The following is a 19656-nucleotide window of genomic DNA, read 5'->3' as shown; positions in this document are numbered from 1 at the left end:
AGGGTCACGTCCCCAGTACTAGAATCCAGCCCATCGCATTTGTTTCAGACACACGTTCAGACAATCCAATAGCTGGGACAGTTCTTTGTTTGCTGAAAATGTCATCAGTGTATTCAGCTGCTGAAGTACTGCAATCTGCCAGACTACTGCGGAAGATATTAATGAAGATAGCCAGTTTACTATCCATTGATGTACAAAATGAGTGATGATACTAGGGCTGATTTCCCCAGCTATGGTTCCAAATAGCTCCTGAAAAATACTTGCCAATCTTTTGTTGGTATTTTACTTCTAAGTAGCACACAAACTTCTTCCAAGTTTTATTTAGTGTCTGTACCTGACTGTTCCTGAAGAGGGTGCAACAATAAAGATTACATGCAAATGAGTATCAGAGATCTTGCTCAGAAATTTCCTCGCCACTTGTAGATCATTATTATAAAATCTGACCCGATTGCTTACAGTGCTGGCATTTAGTGCTAGCTGTATTAGTGGGGCAGCCTGTTAGACTCTAGCAATGCTGAAATTTGGTAAATTGTTTTCAAATTCATTTAGCTGTATTTGAATGTGTCAGGAGTGGCTGCAACAGTGCATTTTGAGTATAATGAGTTTAGTTTATCTTACAGCTCCCCAGGAATAAAAGTAAGGTAAACCATTTGGTGTTTTTTTTAGACAATCTCTCAAGATCAAGAATGATTTGCTTTCAAATCATTGAAAGGACTGAGAGGTCCAATTTGTGATCTGCAGACTCTGCTACATGTGGGGCAGATGGTACTGAAAGGCTTGGCTGGACAGGTTGTTTTAATGTTTATGTGCTCCCTGTCTCAACTTTGTCTATTAATTTATTCAATGTCTTCCCGAATGAGCATTCTCCATTTCGTTGGTCACAAATCAGAGTTTCCTATAAATTGGTAGCATGCTCAACATCTTGAGGGTTCCTTTCAAGACATCCCAAAAATATTTCTGCTGTTTTTCCAGGAGACTTTACCATGACTGAGTTCTGAGTTGAGCAATTGTCTAGGTCAAGTAAAATGTATGGCTAGGGCATCACATACATCCCAGCCATGTCTGCCCTGCCTGCCTGAGCTTGCTAACATTTTAAACTATTTCTCTTTAACTCATCCCACTTCATCCAAGTAAAAGATGTGGCCATGGGTACCTGAATGGATCCCAGTCATGCCTGTCACTCTGTGGGATTTATGGAACATTCCTTGCTTCAGTCCTACTTGGGCCCTCTAACACAACACATTCTTTGGTACAATGACAACATCATTAATGCTGTGTCTAAATTCTCATCTGGGATTAGAAAAAATAGTCAATTTTCTATCTAATTTCTGTCCTTTCTTATCTTCATCTGGTCCATGTCTAATTGTTCCCTTCCCTTTATTGACTTTTCCATTTCTGAAGACAGGTTGTCCACCAATATCCATTTCCAGCTCACTGACTCCTTCAGTTACCTCAGCTATACTTTCTCATTGTCAGCTTCCAGTAAGGACTCCAATCCAGCCCTCAGTTTCTCCATCACATCTTCTACAGCGGTGTGTCTGACATGTCCTCAGTTTTTTTCTCAATAGAAGGTCCCCTTCACAGTGTTGGACAGGGTCATTAGCCATGACAAAGAAAAGAAGTTATAGTTCCAAGTTGGGGTGGTGTGAAAGGATACTTGAAGATGGTAATCCTCATGCTATTACTTCACTTTTTCTTTCGGTGATATAAATTACTTGTTTGGAAAGCTATGCTGTTGATGATTTGGCAAATTGCTGCAGTGTATCATGTAGATGGTATACAAATAGCACTTTGAATGAAAGAGGGTGTGAACATTTAAGGCAGTGGATAGTATATCAATAAAGCAGGTTGCTTTCTCTTGGTGAATGTTAAGCCTCTTTTGCATTATTGGAGCTGTACTCATTCAGGAAGATGGAGATTGACTGTTAAATTCCTGTGTTTTTAGTGGTAGAAAAGCTTTGAAGAACCACATGAGGTAGAATTCTCTGTCACTGACCTGCTACTGAATGATTAGTTTTGGGGTGAATTGTCCAATTGTTTTATTTCTGGTCAATGATGACACTGCCGGGTGTTTGTGGGGGAAAATTCAATGTTGGTAGTGGTATTGTTATGACATAGGGGTAGCAAGCCAAATCAAATCTGCCTTACTAGCACTGGATTCATAACACAATGGTCTTAGACCATTCAATGAGCCTCAAAATTGCTCATTTGTTCTTAACCAGACTTTGCAAATAACAAATCTTGGACACTAAGATTATAACTTACACAAAAATCAATACTTCATTTTTAATGATGTAACTGTAGCAGAATATAGATGAGAGCAAGACAATCTAATTAATATCTACAATCAAAAGCTGAATTTGATTACAAACCTACACTCTCAAAACTTGACACAGTTAAGGGATGAGCTTTTGCAAAATGGGCAGCATTTTGTAATGGGTGACACGGTAGCTCATTGGTTAGCACTACTGCCTCACAACACCAGAGTCCCAATTTCGATTCCAGCCTCGGGTGACTGCCTGTGTGGAAAGTTTTCACATTCTCCCCGTGTCTGCATAGGTTTCCTCCAGGTGCTCCAGTTTCCTCCCACAGTCCAAAGATGTGCAGTTCAGGTGAATTCGCCATGTTAAATTGCCCATAGTGTTAGGTGCATTAGTCAGAGGTAAATGGGCCTGGGTGGATTAGTCTTCGGAGGGTCAGTGTGGAGCTGTTGGGCCAAAGACCTGTAGGGAATTGAATCTAATAAAAAAAAATTGTAATTTGGTAGTTTGATAACCAATTCAATGATAAATACCTTGGAAGATTGTCTTACAGTCGTATAGGAATGAATATCTGCTTGAATTCCAACGTTTATGATCAATGCAAAAAGCTTCTGCAGATTTTTCCTTGTAACTCCAAACTGGGGTTATTTTCTCAGAACTTTCAACAAGTCAATAACCGGAGAATAACGAGTGAGAGCAAAACCAAAAATTAGCCTGCCCAAAATCTAATGAGAGCCAGTTCACTCTTCATTTTCTCTTTCTTTTTCAAAGTTCTTTGTGTTTGGCTGCCCAGCACTAGTCCTCCCTGGATTGACCAATTCAACATCTAATCAGTAGCTAGTCCCTGCACATAACAACATCTTGGTGCCGAATTGTCTCCAATGTTCTTATAGCAGTAATTAACCTCCATTATCTTCCCAGGCCAATTTCCAACAATGTGTTTACTTTTTTTTAATTCCTTCTTTTTTGAAAACAAGCTGTTGTTCAAAGTTCAATTCTCAACTGCAAACCAAACTGTTCCAAACCAAAAATGCGAAAAAAAAGGAACAACAATAGTGAAAACCAAGGGAGAAGATGGTCTGTTTCTTGTTGGAGATATTCATTGCCTGGCCCTTATGTGGCATGAATCTTCCTGGCCACATCTTAGCCCAGAATTGAATATTGTCCAAATTTTACTATGTGTGAGCAAATGTTGCTTATTTTTCTGAGGAATTACAAATGGAACTGAACACTGCATTATTAACTTTCACCACCCATTCCAACATACCTTTCTCTCTTGCAAAAGAATAGCCCTGCAGATGCCTGTCATGTTCAAATAAGTGGGATTGCAAGATGAAAAAAAAACTGGGCATCAAACCAAGTGCTTGCAGTCTTTTGTAGCATAATTTTTGAGAGTCACAGGCCACCTGCACAATTAAAGAACAGAAACCTTTACTGCTGAAGTGTGGAATTAACGGTGTGAGTATCTCAACTTGGGTTCAGTCCACTGGGCTCAGCTGTGAAAGGTTGCAATAGCATAAAATCTTCAGTTTGAGGCCAGCTGTTTGCTTTTAGAGAAGTGAATGAATGTCTCAGCATTTCCAAATACATTATACAGAACTGTCAGGCCAATTCTACTAGAAGTCACTCTGGTTTTCTGGAATGATTGCCCAGAACTGATTAATACTGTCAATTTCCTAGTCAGAGGTAAAATAGGAACTCTTCACATCAGTTGTTACAACTTAACATAACTCGAGTTTTAACCTCTCTACTGCTTCTCTAATCTAACTCGGTTAAGTAAACAAAGTTGGCATTCAAATTCAGAGGGAAATAGGATCTTTCTGGCTTTTTGACACTATTGCCATAGCATTCTTTCATCTAATTGTTTCTTTAACACGACTAGGATGTAGATAAACATGAGCGAATCGGTCATCGACACTGTTGAACTGACAACGTATGGACCAGTTAGAGCAGTTGAGTGTTATTTACTACCCAGATGGCCAAAAGTTAAAATAAAAGTGAAATGGTACTATATCTCATTCCTTCATTATTTGCTCTAGAACTTGTAAATTTAGGTAACTGTATTGTTGGCAGTGGTCTATAGATAGATTTTAGCTGGGAGGTGGTGGGGGGATGGGAACAGGTGGTCAAGAAGGAGGGTTGACTGCAAGGAATTGGTCAGAAGTGAGGGGTGGGACTGGGAGAATGACAGAAAACAATTATAGGAGATGCTGGCTAGGAGAGCATAGGCATGATTGGGAGACAGCAACCAGGTAAATGGGAGATATGATCAACAGGGAGAGAGTGAAGTTGAGAGGGAGTGCCCTGGGAAGCAGGATGAATCATTTGGGAGGAAGGCAGTGTCCAGGACACAATATAAAGATAATTGGGAATGAAGTGGCTAGGCAATGGTGAGTATATTTGGGTGGGACAGACTAGAAGAGAAAGGTTAAGTGTTCAGGAAGGAATAGCCAACGGAACAGGGGTGAAAGCAATCATAAGGGCAAGGTTGCCTGGCACAGCAGGAGATTCCAGCCTGGGCAAAAGAGGAAGGAGACAGCAAAGGGCAGACTTCGAGGCAGCAATAGATTGCTTTCACAGTCCGAACTTGCAAAATAGGGTCTCAAATGTTACCTTACAAACAGAATAGGCAGCAGGCTAATTAATGCTATGCCATGTAATGCTCACAACCTTGTCAAATTTAAAGATATTTAGAGGTAGAATATCTGCTTTGGCACAATTGGCAATCTGTAAGTAAATTGCTCTCAAAATTGCAATAATTCTCAAAATGTGCCCTTTTTGCTCAAGTTTCTATCATGAGCCACCATAATTAGGCACTGTATTAGGACACCTCTTTGCAATGAAACAATATTCCTTTATATATTGTTACAATTGGGTGAGGAGGGTATGACGGCTCCCCTCTTAAAATAGCATTGGAATTTATGCTGTACAATTGTGCAAATATTCAGCCATCTTAGATGTTGACATTTCAAGTCACTGGAGTGTTACTTCTGTATTTTTATTAAGAAAAATGCATTTACTTTTCAATAGAGCTTGGCTTTGCAAAAATATTTAAGAGCAGTAAACTGGTGCACTTGTATTAATGCAGCTAAAAATATGCTTATCACAAATAAGCATGTTTAATCAGTGTTTAGTCTACCACTTGTCTGTGTGTAATCAGATCTTAAATAACTAAACATGATTTAAAATTATGTACAGAACCATTCAATGGTTACAAGGGCTCCAGGAGTCAATTTTCTATAAATTATCTTTTATTTAATTGAAATCTTTTTCAATATGTCTTTTAGTGATCACATGCCTCAGAAAAAAAAACAATGTAGCGTTAACATTTCTTGATGGCCCACTAATTGACACAATTGGTGGAAAGGCACCCATGACTAACTTGGTCTGGGTGTGGGCTTGGTGGGCTAGGTCAGTTCCCACCATGGAGCTCTTTGAGCTAGACACAAAACTGGTGGAAATTCAATTCACACTGTACACAATTAGTATTTAACTCTCCCTAGCATTTGCTCTGATTTGGCTAATTATGACTGAAATTACTTAAAATAACAATGTAATTTAATGGAAACTCAAGACCAATGTTTTTACAGTGAGTTAGGAAAATAAATTAAGTAACTAATAAGTGTTTAATGAAAAGAGTAAGAATACCAATTTATAAATGGGAATGATCACACAAATGGGACGTGGGGTATTCATTTATTTGTTTGTTTACAAAATGCCAGATGAGAATTATTCCATCTCATTGGTTATTTGTACACTTTCAAATTATTGGGTAAATAATTAAGTCTAAGAACAGCTACATTCTCTCAAACATTTCATGCAGAGAAATAATGCTGATTCTTAACTGTTAAGTGAACATGATCTTCTTATGAAGAAATTTGAGGGTCTACACATCATACTGTAGTAAGCACAAGACATTTCACTAGGTGCACATTGAAAGCAAGAACAAGCACAAAATGCATAAAAAAGACAAATCAGGTTATACGCCATTATTATATCCAATTGAAACTATTATTGGAATTTGGGGCAATAGTACAATGTCAGAGAAAACACCTAGAACTTCATTCCTGATTTTGATTGTTCGATGCCACCACCAGAATTGTCAGACTGAAAAAAAAGAGCTCAAACTGCATGATTACAAGTTTTGTTTCTAATATAATGTTGTTAACAAAACAGGATTTGATCTTAATGATTCATGCAACATAGGCTGGAAATTTGGCCTGTTGCTTTTTCATTCATAAGATGCTCCAGTCCTTCAAGAAATGAAAAAGAAAATTAGTTATACCATTTCAACAATAGATAACTCTCCTGTTATGGGTAAATTACCCCAATCATCCTTCCAGATAATAGTTATTAACATAATACTGTTTTTTTCATATATTGATTTTAAGTAGTTTTTGTCAATTCAGATCTATTGCACACCATAATGTCCCAATGTTATGTCATTTCTTTGCATTAGAACTGCTTGTGATTTACTCCATTACTTCTCACAGAATGCAAAACTACTGCCTCTGGAGCAATAACAATATGCCTATAATTGGGCTCATTTATAACAGAGGGCAGATTTTCTTTTATCGCTCATATCACATGTTTCAGCCCGATGACCCTGTAGCTCTGTTTTTTTTAAGATACGTCATGAAGCAGAGTTGTCCAATTAAGGTATTTGACACAGATGTGCCTGCTCTGTTCTTAAGCAAACACTCTGTGGAATGTAAGATAATAAAAATCACCTTTCAAACAATAACTACACATTCTAAAGAACATAACACTGGCTTTTTCCTTCTTGGTCCACTAAAGGACTCTCATATTGTTGTCTAATTGTGAATCAGAAAAATGTTAAACCATCAACAGAGTAGTGCAATTTAGATACAAACTGACAGAATTAAGAAACTGAGAAAAACTTCAAAACTAAACTAGCCCAGGAATAAAATGGAAAAAATATTGAAAATTAAAACAAAATTGTCAGTCCCTTTCACCGGAGTTCTTTCAACTGAGTTTAAATTCACTTCTACTTGAGAAATCAAAGAACACGAACTTCAATTTAATTAACTACTGCATTAAGTAAATTCCAATCCCCACGTAAATTTCTATTTATACTTATGATCTCAGAAATCCCTGCAATTAACTGCATTTTTTTCTGAATCTACTCTCTTTGCTCAGACTGTGTACAGGGGTATTGATCTTACCTTTGTAATCCTTTCACCATTACGCACATTTTATATAGCTTTGCTTGACTTACAACTGCACAGAATTTATACAAATTTCGATACTGCTAAAAGTATATCAGTTTTGATTGTAGAATATGCTTTTTGGGGCGACATCTGGAGTACCTCTCAGACAGATATTTAGGACATTGGCTGTTACATGTTGGTACTTTGGCCTTTGCCATAGAACAAAATAACAAGAAAGCACTACAAAATCTGTGAAAGATTTATAACTCATGATCAAATATTTAGAACTGTTTTCTGTTTAATAAAACAGAATTTGTTTTTTAAATTTAATATCATTCACGATATTAAATAAGGTAATTTCTCACAAACTGTAGTACAAATTAATGGGTAGATTAGCTAAATCAAAACATCTAATTTGGGAGAGAATCCAATAAACAGGTTATATTTCTAAAATGCGTGGCACTGTTCAGAAACTGGACTGTGTAAGGATTTTAAAAAGGCTGTTAGCTGATGCGATCTGTGAAGAAATCTAAAACCAGTTCTATTTGCGAGAATTTAGTACATTAAACTGATTAAAGAACAAGATATAGTCAAGTTCAGTTATCAGCTGTCTGCTGGCTCTCTTTTTCCAGAATAAAATACTCGAATGCTCAGTATAATCACAATAATCACTGTCCAATATGGCAGAGCAACTAGGACCTTACCAAAGTAGGTCATTGTAACACATGGTTTCAATTTGACATGTGTAAAAGTTTTAGCAAGATAGAACGCTCAATAGACAAAATGAAATCTAAAATTCAACTTGCCAATAAAACCCTTTCATTCCCAATCAGTGTACATACTTTTGTTTGAGTGGAATGAAACACAACATTGAATTTGAAATAAATTTACTTAAACAAAATCAAAAAGGCTTCCAGATATTAAGGAGTCAATAAAACTATTTCTGAACTGCTTAGACAGGTTGCATTTAGTTCGAGTTCTCTTTGGAGCAGTGTTATTGCCATTCAAGACATCTATCTCTATCTTTTCAATACAGCAGTAGCAATATAATGACAAACTTGCAAATCATTCAGAGATATTCATGTTATGGGGATTGGAAGAGTCAGACTACTGCCATATTCCATAAAAAATTCACATCTGCAGCCTCAGTCAACTTCCAATCACCACCTTTTGGATAGAATGGAATAATGGCTGCTAAAACCTTTGGCCTTGTGTATCAGTGTACAGCAATTAAATTCACTTCCTAATATCTAGAAACCTCCATAACAACTAATACAGTAAATCAGCATTGACAACTACTCAGAAATAAGCATGTGTGCTGAATTCAAAACACAAATTAAGGATAATTTTTGAAGGACGTAATTTTGTGACCACATATACTATTGTCTTCCTGTTCTTTTGAGTTATGGTTGGAATTCTTTCCATTGAGCTAAGTATTTGCTGTCAGCAAAAGCCAAGTCCGACCCCTTTTGGTCGCCGTAAAGCTCTAATGGGTTCAGCGATCCCTTTGCCGTCTGGTCCGAGGCCAGTGCCTGGAATCCAACCCATGTTTTGCAGCATTTGACTGCCGATGTTGGTTTCTGGGATAGGCTGGGCATTTTCACCAACAACCCCTAGGATTAAGACAGAGAGATTTAATCAGCATAGTCATGTGGAAAAGAGCAGAATAATCTGAATTATAGTCTAATATATTTAATTCTTAAAAAATTATTTGACAAATTGCTAAAACATTCAATCTTATCACATGATAACCCAATGATATCACACCTAGGTTCACAAAAGGTCAGTGAGGTTTCACACTGTTTAGAAGTTGATTTGGAACTGGTAAGAGATTGCACTGCATGTGAATTAAAAATAATGACGTTAGTATCAGTTCTCACACTGTTGACTTCCTAGTCTCAAGTGCAGTCTTCTCTGAAAGAAGGAAAAAGCATGAAGAATTGCCAATCTATCAGGACATGAAAGATCAAAACAGCAGCATTGAAACAAAGAAAGATTAAAAATACTTGCATTTATATATATAATCTTTAACATCCTCATGATGATCCAAAGCAAACTATAGCCAATGAAATGCTTGTAAATTACAGCCATTGTTGTAACATAGACAACAGACATCACCATTATAGAACAAAAGATGAGAGGCACACCGCTGTTAAACCCTACAGGTTTGTCGATAATTAAGTGAACATGGAGTAAATGTAATTATCATCTGGCACCTCAGGAACATTTCACTTTCTCAAAATTAGATAGGTAAAATGCCAAACAATTCCAAATGACTTTGACTTCCAACAAAATGGTAATTAACAGGAGAGATAATAGAAAATATTAAGCAAATTCCTTCTGAACTTAGAATGGCCACAGAAAGTGACCATTCAATTGGTTGCATCCATACCAGCTCCCTGCAAAAGCAACCCATCCAGGCTTATTACTGTCCCTTCCCTGCAGCACTGCAAATTTCTCTTCCCCACCCAGATTTCCCCTTGCAATCCACAATCAAGTTTGCCTCCACAATATTCCCAAGCAATGACTTCTGGATCCTAAACGTCGTGAAAAGTCTCTTCACATGTTGTTGTTGCTTCTTTTACCAAGCGCCATAAATCAATGTCCTCTGGCCCCAATTCACTCCGCTCAAACCCCTCACAATTCTAAACATTCTCAACACATATTTAGTAAAACAAGCCAGAGATTATTCACATCTACATGATTTAGGGTCATCAAAGGAACCTCTCATGTTGTTACATTATTTCAAATAACCATCTGCAGACAGTTTTGAATCTGGTATTCAAAAAGTACATTTTATGTATCAAGAAGTACAAGTTAAAAATTTAGAAGACCAAATTTTAAACAATATCTGCAAGTACAAATAATTTCAATAATAAAACAAAGAACTGCAGATGCTGGAGATCTGACACAAAAACAGAATTTGCTGGTGAAACTTAGCAGGTCTGACAGTACCTTTGGGGAGAAAGCAGAGTTAACATTTGCGTCCAGTGACTTTTCATCAGAACAAGTAATTTCTAACACCCTCGTTTCCTTCCCTTCTACCAAATTGTACTTATTCACATCCAGCCTCAGTAATGTTCAACAGAATGTGAAATTCCTAAGCAAAATTGGTTGCCAATATCTCCTTTGCTGAGTCTGGATGCTTCATTACTTGAAGTAGTGTCCAATTGACTCTGGTAGTCTGACCAATTGATGAAACTTCTCATCAAAGTAACTTATAACTTACAGTGTGATGCAGATATGAGTTTTGAATCTATGACTATGAGGCTTTGAAGCAGGTAACCCAGTATTTTCCTAGGTACTGTATATTAATATCAAAGCATTTCTAAAATTGATTTCTAAGCAGCACTGGTAATAAACCTTCAAATAACAAATAGCTTTACAGCATAGTACTGTGGCATAAATATTATAACTGCCAGAATATTGTGACATTTAAGAGAAATGTTAACAGCAAAACATCCATTTGAAACATTATATAGTTATGCAATATTTCAATTATATTTTACCAATTTATTTGAAATGCTGAATATCTGCTCAAAATTAAATCAGACCTGTATATATGCATAAAGCAGGCTTGTTAAAAATACACCTATACACAGCCATTTAGCTATGTCTTCTAGACTACAGTACCACAGTTCATGTTTTTCTCCATCAGACTATAAACTGAATCCCAGATCATAGGTCTACAGCTTCCAGAAGCTAGACATCTGCTTAATCACCTTCTGATGTTATAACAGCTTAATGGACGGATGAAACACAGTTATTACACAATATCCTATCAGACGGAAAATTATTCTAATGGTTTTGTTTTTATCTCTGTCACCGTTACTGCTATGAAAACCTGTTTCAGGTAAGCCTGGATACCTGTCAGTCTATCATCAAATAGGCCATAAGATTTCTGGCAATGTTTTATAAAGATCTGTGACTGCAAGATGAAATGTATTCAGTCAAGGTTTTACATTGAATAAATACAAACTAGCCTTTAACCAAACTGCACCTTTAGGACAACTCTATATATTAAAATGCAGGTAAGGGCTTAGATATCAAATATAAATGACAGACTGTATCGATTTTCATTGAGCATTTCATCATGGATTTCCTTACAAGGCAGAAGAATAAATTCCCAGAAAATCCATTTGAAAGTATAATACTGGTCATTCAACAAGCAACTAGTTTCGAGGCAATAGGGGAAAATAAATGTTCATACAAGCGGCACACTAGATCCCTTATCCCCTGCGGTTGCAAAACAAATGAAGTTTGCTTCATCTCTAAAGGCATAGCCATATAAAGTAGATGATAATTGAAACAAAAACATTGATGATCTTCACACATATGCATATCGTACATTCTACTTAATGTAAAATTGGCTGAATTGTTTTCCATTTGTTGGTTTAAAAGTCAACATTAATCAATACAAAAGCACAATCTGAATAATCTCAGATGCCTTTATAGCTGGGATTAATAAAGTACTTTTTCTGTCTTCTGTATCAATCCTTGTTTGTTGGTTTATTTTGCTTCCAGACTTAACTAAATGGTCTTAAAGTGAAGTAACATTCACGACTGCATGATAATGGAATTTCTTATAATTAGAGATTTATGAGATATAGATAACTGTGTTTTAATTAAAATGGATGGTCTGGTAGTAAAGTTATGATGCAATTCATATCAGATTTTCCAAGCATAGATTACACATTAGCAGAAAATGAAAGCTAAACATTTCCATTTGAAATTACCTATGTGCAGCTTTCAAATGAACAGTGTGTCAGGAGATAGCATTTGTCCAGATCAGCACCTGATGACTTAAACAAACAAAAACAGGAGGTTATAATGTCTTTTGAGCAACTGAGATGCAAATATGGGTTGCCCAGCAGAGACCTTTTCTTTTTTTTTTCAGGTTAGGGATTTCATCCAGAAGAAGACTACGCTTCTAACTAAGCCCTATAAGCCCGATACAGAGAGTTGTGGCTACGTTCCACAAGCACCCTTTCGGGAGCAGGCACTCTATTCCCTGCTGGGTGGCAGGGCCTGGCAGGATATTAACCAGTGATATGAGATCTGGGAGCAAGAGCTAGGAGTGGAGATCTCTTCTGAAACATGGGAGAACATATGGGAAAATACTTGAAAGATCTCAATCTGCAACAAGACATGTGCTATGCAGTGAAGTTCTGCACAGGGCTCATCTAGCACCAGACCTTCTGGCGAAGTATAAAAAAGGGGCATCTTCAGTGTGCCCCAAATGTAAAATAAATGTAGGTACTCTTACCCATTGCTTCTGGACATGCCACAGGCTCCATGTTTATTGAAGCACTGTGGCGGGAGAGATAGGGAGGGTATTGAGGACTGAAGTCAAGGTAGACCCGATATCTCTCCTCTTAGGTCTACCGAATTTACCATCTTTAGACGGGCATGGGAAGAAACTATTTAATGTTCTTGCATACTGTGCACCGAAGAATATTCTGATGAATTGGGTGTCTGAGAACCCGTCAGGCTTGCTGGGATGGCAGAAATTAATTATGGAACATATTCCCTTGGACTTTTTTTCCCAAACATGGTACACCACACAACAGACCATTTTTATAAAACATGGCAGCCCTACTTGAGTTAGTTGGATATAGACTTGTCAGTTACCTTAACTAGGGTGTTTGTTTAACCAGGATGGTTAGATTTGTCAAGCCCTGGGCCCTGGAGAGAGTCTCCTAAGTTAATACGGGTATATATAAAATGCTCCCGTTCCTTTGTTTGGGAGTTTGCGCCGAGCATAGCTGTTCTGTATTTTGTGGTTTTTTTTGCTTTGCTTTCTTTTTTTTTTGGTGTTGCTTTGCACAGTGCTCGGGTTTGTTTTGTATTATAGGGTAGGTTAGTAGTTAGTAGTCAGTAGTTGTATTGTAATTTGTTTTTTTTCTTTTTATTATACTGATATTTGTTATTGATTGTATTTTTCAATAATTTTATATGTTTGTAAAGTTAAAAAAAAAAATTGCGAATAAATATATTTATAAAAAAACAAACAAAACCAGAATTGCTCAAGAAACTCAGCATGTTTGGCAACAGCCCAGTGACCCTTCTTCACTTCTAAAGGGTCAGAGGGCTTGAAATGTTAACTGTTTTCTCTTCACAGATGCTCCCATACCTCCTAAGCTGCTCCAGCAATATCTGTCTTTGTTTGTTTCAGATCTCCAGTATCCACAGATCTTTATTTTATATCACCCAAAGATTAACACGGTCTATTTCAAGACGACCTACAGCCATCTCTTCCAGATGGCCGTTCTTTGACTGTGTCTGTGAAAGCATTTGTTTATACCATCTGTTTATTTCAGGCTTCATTTGAGAACATATAACTGTGCATGTATCACCTGAGTGAACTTGCAATCAATGGTAGAACTGAATAGATCATGGATATCCTTTCCGTCAAGATGCACAATTATGGATAGCTTTGGCCAGTGGGAAATGGGATTTTGTTGCAAGTGCAGGGGTCTACTAAGTACAGACAGACACTGACATAGAAAGAGTGATGGTCATTCAAGCCTCTTTTGCCATCAAATCAAGATTGCGGCTGATCTATACCTCAATGCCATTTACCACCTTTAATCCATATACCTTGATAAGCTTACCTTGTAAAACCATATGTCTCATTGTGGGAAATTTAAAAGGATCCAGCAAAGCTAGTCTTTTGTTGGAAAGAGTCCAAATTTCAATTATGTTTTCGCTTCTCAATTTCACTCTTAAATGGCTAATCTCTAAATTTAAGACAATGCCTTCATCAGGGGGAGCAGTTTCTCTCAGCCTGCCCAAACATTGTATGATGTGGAGGTGCTGGTGCCGTAGTAGGAGGACAAAGTCAGATGTCACACACCAGGTTATAGTCCAACAGGTCAATTTGAAATCACAAGCTTTTGGAGCTTAGCAATTCAGCTGAAGGGACTACGCTCCAAAAGCTTGCTATTTCAAATAAACCTATTGGACTATAACCTGGTGTCCTGTGACTTCTGACTTTATCATTGTAAATACCTTGATTTGATAAATTCCCAACGGTCTAAACTTGAGAATAAAATTTATTGAATAAATTAATTATCTGGTAACACAGAACTTGAATATTGCTGAAAACAGAAACATATTGCTGAACATAGAACGAGGAGCAGGACGAGGCAATTCAGCCCCTTGAGCCTGCTCCACTACTCAATACAATCCTGGCTGATCTCATCACAGTCTCAACTCCACTTTTCTGTCTGCTCCCAATATCCCTTTATCCCATTACTAATTAAAAATCTATCTCCTCTTTAAAGTTATTCACTGACTTGGCATCCAACACACTCTGGAATTTCACAGATTCACAAACATTTGAGAGAAGTAATTCCTCTCCATTTCTGTTTTAAATCTGCCACTTCCAGCCTAATACTATACTTCTCATTTTACATTGATCCACAAAGGGAAACATCCTTGTTAGAGAGGAATTTTAAGAAGAGTGAGTCCTGTGTTCAGTAGCACAAATCAATCTTTATTCAAAGTTTCTTACCACACAGCATAGGAGAGGGCTCTAGGATACTCTATCTTTCCAATAAAGTACAAGATATTTATATATTCCACATTACAACATTTACATGCAACATTGATATCAGCTCTTGCCACCAGACGTTTGCCAGCAGCATCATACTGAGAGGATGATGTTTGTTATCTTCTGGAGCTGTGATTATTTTCCTGAGATCAAAATGGCTAAGTAACGTTTTATAATTGTCCCTCTAACAATGTTGTTTTCCAGTGCCCTTTCATGAGGTTATGTTTATAACCTTCATTATATATCAATCGTCATATATACTCTGGTCCTTGGTGTTTACACTATTTGTCCTTCAGCATCCTGCTGATGGGATGGAGAATTCTCTTCACTATCTACAGCCATTTGTCTCAAAGAATTTAGCTAAATTCCCTCAGGTTAATTTTTTTTAGTCACTCTTATCCATTTGGATACAGAACTGGCTTGAAGGTAGGATTCAGAGGTGGTGGAGGGTTGCTTTTCAGGCTGGAGGCCTGTGAGCAGCACTGTGCCATAAGGATGGATGCTGGATCCACTGCTTTTTGTCATTTATATAAATGATTTAGATGTGAACAATGGAAGATGGTTACAAATTTGCAGATTACACCAAATTTGGTGCTGTTGTGAACAGCAAAGAAGGTTACCTCAGAGTAAGATCGGACCTTGATTAGATGGGTCAATGGACTGAGGGGTGGCAAATGGAGTTTAACTTAGATAAATATGAGATGTTTGCATTTTGGGAAGACAAAACAGGACAGGACTTACACATATAATGGTAAAATACTCAGTATCGTTGCTGAATAAGGAGACTTGGAGTGCAGGTTCATAGTTCATTGCAAGTGGAGTTGCAGGTAGACAGGATAGAAAAAAAGGCATTTGATATGCTTGCCTTTGATGAGCCACTGCATGAGTATAGGAGTTGGGAGGTCATGTTGTGGTTGTACAGGACATTGGTTAGGCCACCTTCGGAATACTATACACAAGTTTGGTCTCCCTACTAATAGGAAGAATGTTGTGAAACTTTGAAGGGTTGGAGGATTTCCCTGAAGCATCAAAAGGCTGAGGGCCGATCTTATAGAGCTTTATAAAAGCATGAGGCACATGGGTATGGTGAATTGCAATGGTCTTTTCCCCGAGTTGGTGGAGTCCAGAACTGGAGGGCAGAGGTTTAAGGTAAGAGGGGAAAGATTTAAAAGGGACAACCTTTTCACACAGAAGGTAGTGTGCGTATGGAATGAGCTGCCAGAGGAAGTGGTGGAGGCTGTAGATTACAACATTTGAAAGGCAGATGGATGTATATGAATAGAAAGGGTTTAGCAGGATATGGGCCAAATAGTACTAGATTAATTTAGGATATCTGGTTGACATGGATGAGTTGGACCAGAGGGTCTGTTTCCATGTTGTACATATCTATGACTCTGTTATAATTTCAGTATATTTACATGTATAATATGTAATAACAATACCTTACAAAGCTTTTGATAATAGTGGGATCAGACTTTTCCTTCTACATTTTACCAAATATTAAGTTTTCTATTTCCCACTAAGATTTCTACGAGGCACTTCATTATCTTATCTGGTTACCATGAGCATGAAGGTCATGATTCTGACTGTGGAAACTGCTGCCTCAACTAACAATTCTCTTCAGCCATCAGCAACTCCAACAATCCTCTCTCCATCTACTTTGTCAATCCCCTTTTGGAGCTTATATATCTCAGTACAATTTCCATTTATCCTTTTAAACTTTAGGGAGTATAGACCTAAATTGCTCAATCTTTCCTTTTTAAAACTTTTACTTTGTGTTCCATGCGACATGCAAGAATGAAAAATTCCAAATCATCAGGGAGCGAGGATGGTGGTTGGGGCTGGTATAGACTTTGCAAATAAGACCTGGTTGAGTACAATCTGTATTGTACCTCTTATTAACAAATGAAGGAATATACCCAAAACAAAATTGTTGTTGTTAGTATGATTCCACAATCAAACAGTGCTTGCTAAGTGTGTTAACAGCTGCGCTACAACCAATTTAAAATTACCAGTCATGCTCACAATGTTACAATATAGATTGGAGTAGTGCACTCTCCCTCTCTAGTCCTAGTAATGGTCAAAACTACCCAGTTACCAAAATAACAAACTGTATACATCCCTTACGTTAGGTGCAGAATAAAAAAAAAAAATCAACCCAGTTCCTTTAACCAACAACAAACTTATTGATTTATTATAAAGCAAAACCAATTTTGATAAGATGCAAGTCTGGTTAACACATACAGTTTGAGAATCTACATATTTTCTCTCAAAATAACAGAACAAAAATAAATATACATTAAATGGGGAAAATAAAATTCTCTGCAAAGACAGATTTCTTAGAAAACAATACTTTGACAAATAATTATTAGTTCCCAAAGGAGTAAAGGAGAAATTACAAAATATTCAAGATAACTTTTAATATGTATCCTCTCACACAGTATTACTAAATACTAAATACAGGCAGTTGTCTCTGAGACCTTTGCAGACGCAGTTCACTCAGAAATTGTCAAGAAGAAACTCCTTCAGATGCTTAGCTGGAGAACACTGAATTCATAACAAGGGCTTCATAAAAATGCCGAGGCTGAGCTGGGTAGCCTTGTTCTCTCAGTAGGTTGTTTGCCATTGCTCATGTAGTTACAGAAGAAGGAAAACTTTCTGTAGCCTTTTTCTGCAACACCCCTATCTCCTTGCCCTCTCTTGGCCTTTCTGTGACTATTGGAGAAGCTACTACCAAACCATTCCCCAGGAGTAGGTTAACTCTATCAATAGGCAAACTGTGGACATCTCCTATAGTTGCTATCCCAGATATCAGATAACACTCAACTGCATCCGATACAACAGTGCAATATCATTATCATTCACTAAAACTTTGGCCTTCAAAGTAATTTCTGCTCGTAAAGTTATGCCTTTTCCCAGCAACAGTGTTACACAGTATCCCCAAGGCTAATTATAGGTTTTCCGACCTCATAATGGATAAGGAGTTGCTCTTCCTATTGCCAAGAATTCCCTGTCAATATCAGGTATCTTGTTTACCTCATCCATATTGACAGTGGTGTTTGTACTTGGCCTTACAGGCACAAACCAAAAGGCAATGTGGGCTATTGTATGCTTTGCTGAGATACTTTTATCTGCATTGATATTGTGTAGTGATAATTTCCATGGATATACTCCACAACAATGTGCAGGAAGATGTTCCACTTTGCGACAATGGAAACAGTTAAAGTTTTATATATTTCTTCCACCCTCAGCAACTTCCTTTCTGGCCTGAGACGGCGATCCTGGAGCACTTTCACCCGTCCGTTCTCATCACTACCTATTTGCCTTTCTTTCACCCTCCACACCTTCTAACATTCTTGAGTTTGAGGGTGTGACAGAAAGAGACCTTGGATTTGTAGACAAAATTGTGATCATTAGCCATCGTAGCTGCCTATACTGATGTTGAAACTTTCCAGTTCCCTATGTGGGTGTTTACTAATGGAGAGTGGATTTTTAAATTATTCCAAGAGAATTATTAAGTGCCTTTCTTTTCCTTTAAAGCCCGAAGTTATCTTGCTTTATTCTCATAAAATCTATGCAAGTCTGCCTATTTCTGAAGGTTCTGAAATTTCTGCCTGTGAGTCTCACGGACCAAACTGTAAGCACTAGAAGTATTGTTTTTGCCACCTTATAGGCTATTGGGGCAGCCTCGGACTGCAAATTAGCACTGCTGGTAAGCCTACTTTGCATGAGGCATATCCATTTTCCTTTTAGGCACTTTATGCGTTTACTGACCTTTTCAAAAGATGTTTTTTTTTTAAAAGGCCTCTATATTCCTTTCAGCAAACTTTGGAAGGCTTTCAAAAATTTAAATAGTTCACCAATGGGTTTTGGGTTGGACTCAGATCCTTCCTACCAGAAGACTCCTAGAAACTAGAGACATCCTTTTCCTTCTGTTGTAACTTTTTAAGCTTGTATTCATTTACACACTATTTCTCCTTTTGCTCTCTTCCTCCCTCCCTGTGGTTTTTACGTCTAACTTTATAAATAAGTTTTTCCTTTTTTCATTTCCTCTCTCTGAAGTGCTTTTAAGATCAGGTGTTCTTCTCATTATCAATTGTCTTTTTTGTTCAACTTTAATAATTTTTCTTGTTCAAGCTTATTCGTTTGCAACTGAGTTCCAGCCAATTCCACTGAATTACTTCTGGATTGCATCCTTTATTTCCAAGTTGAAATGTGCTATTACCTCAATTACATCTGCTTTCTTTGCCCCTAGTTCTAAATTAAACTGTAACCTTTCTGCCAATGCTATGAGCCCAATCTTGGTTTGCTGTCACTTAGGGAAAAAGCATCCTTCCCCAGAAAGTCTTAGTTAAGTGACAGATCCAGTTTGGTTCTATATGTTTTGGTTTCATAAGCATTACCCTAATGCACAGGAAACCTGACATCCTTTCTTTTATCCAGTTCAGTTATTACTACTATTCTTCCAAATACACATTTCCGACTTTGAACTATTCTGGATGAGTTCCCACTTGTGTATTACGACCAAGATTGCTAAGTGCACTGCCTCTCTCTCTCACTACCCTACTACTCTACCAGTCAAAATATATACTGAAATGATTTACACAGTTACTGATATGATGAAATATACACCTTATCTGTATTAGATTTGGAATTTAAAAATCTATCA

At 37.4% G+C, this 19656-nt stretch overlaps 1 protein-coding gene across 2 annotated transcripts in view; it reads right to left on the bottom strand.

Annotated features, from left to right (window-relative positions):
- Nucleotides 1–5941: 5941 nt before the first annotated feature.
- Nucleotides 5942–19656, bottom strand: part of gpatch2 (G patch domain containing 2) — a 298900-nt gene continuing 285185 nt past the window's right edge. For both annotated transcript variants that reach the window (XM_043695793.1, XM_043695794.1), the window contains one exon: nucleotides 5942–9045. In XM_043695793.1, the coding sequence (XP_043551728.1) occupies nucleotides 8876–9045 (170 nt within the window). In that variant the 3' untranslated portion in view covers nucleotides 5942–8875. The remainder of the gene's footprint in view (nucleotides 9046–19656) is intronic.

The sequence above is a fragment of the Chiloscyllium plagiosum genome, chromosome 9 (assembly GCF_004010195.1).
Source record: "Chiloscyllium plagiosum isolate BGI_BamShark_2017 chromosome 9, ASM401019v2, whole genome shotgun sequence".
NCBI lineage: Eukaryota > Metazoa > Chordata > Chondrichthyes > Orectolobiformes > Hemiscylliidae > Chiloscyllium > Chiloscyllium plagiosum.
This window is presented reverse-complemented; position numbering and strand designations above follow the sequence as displayed.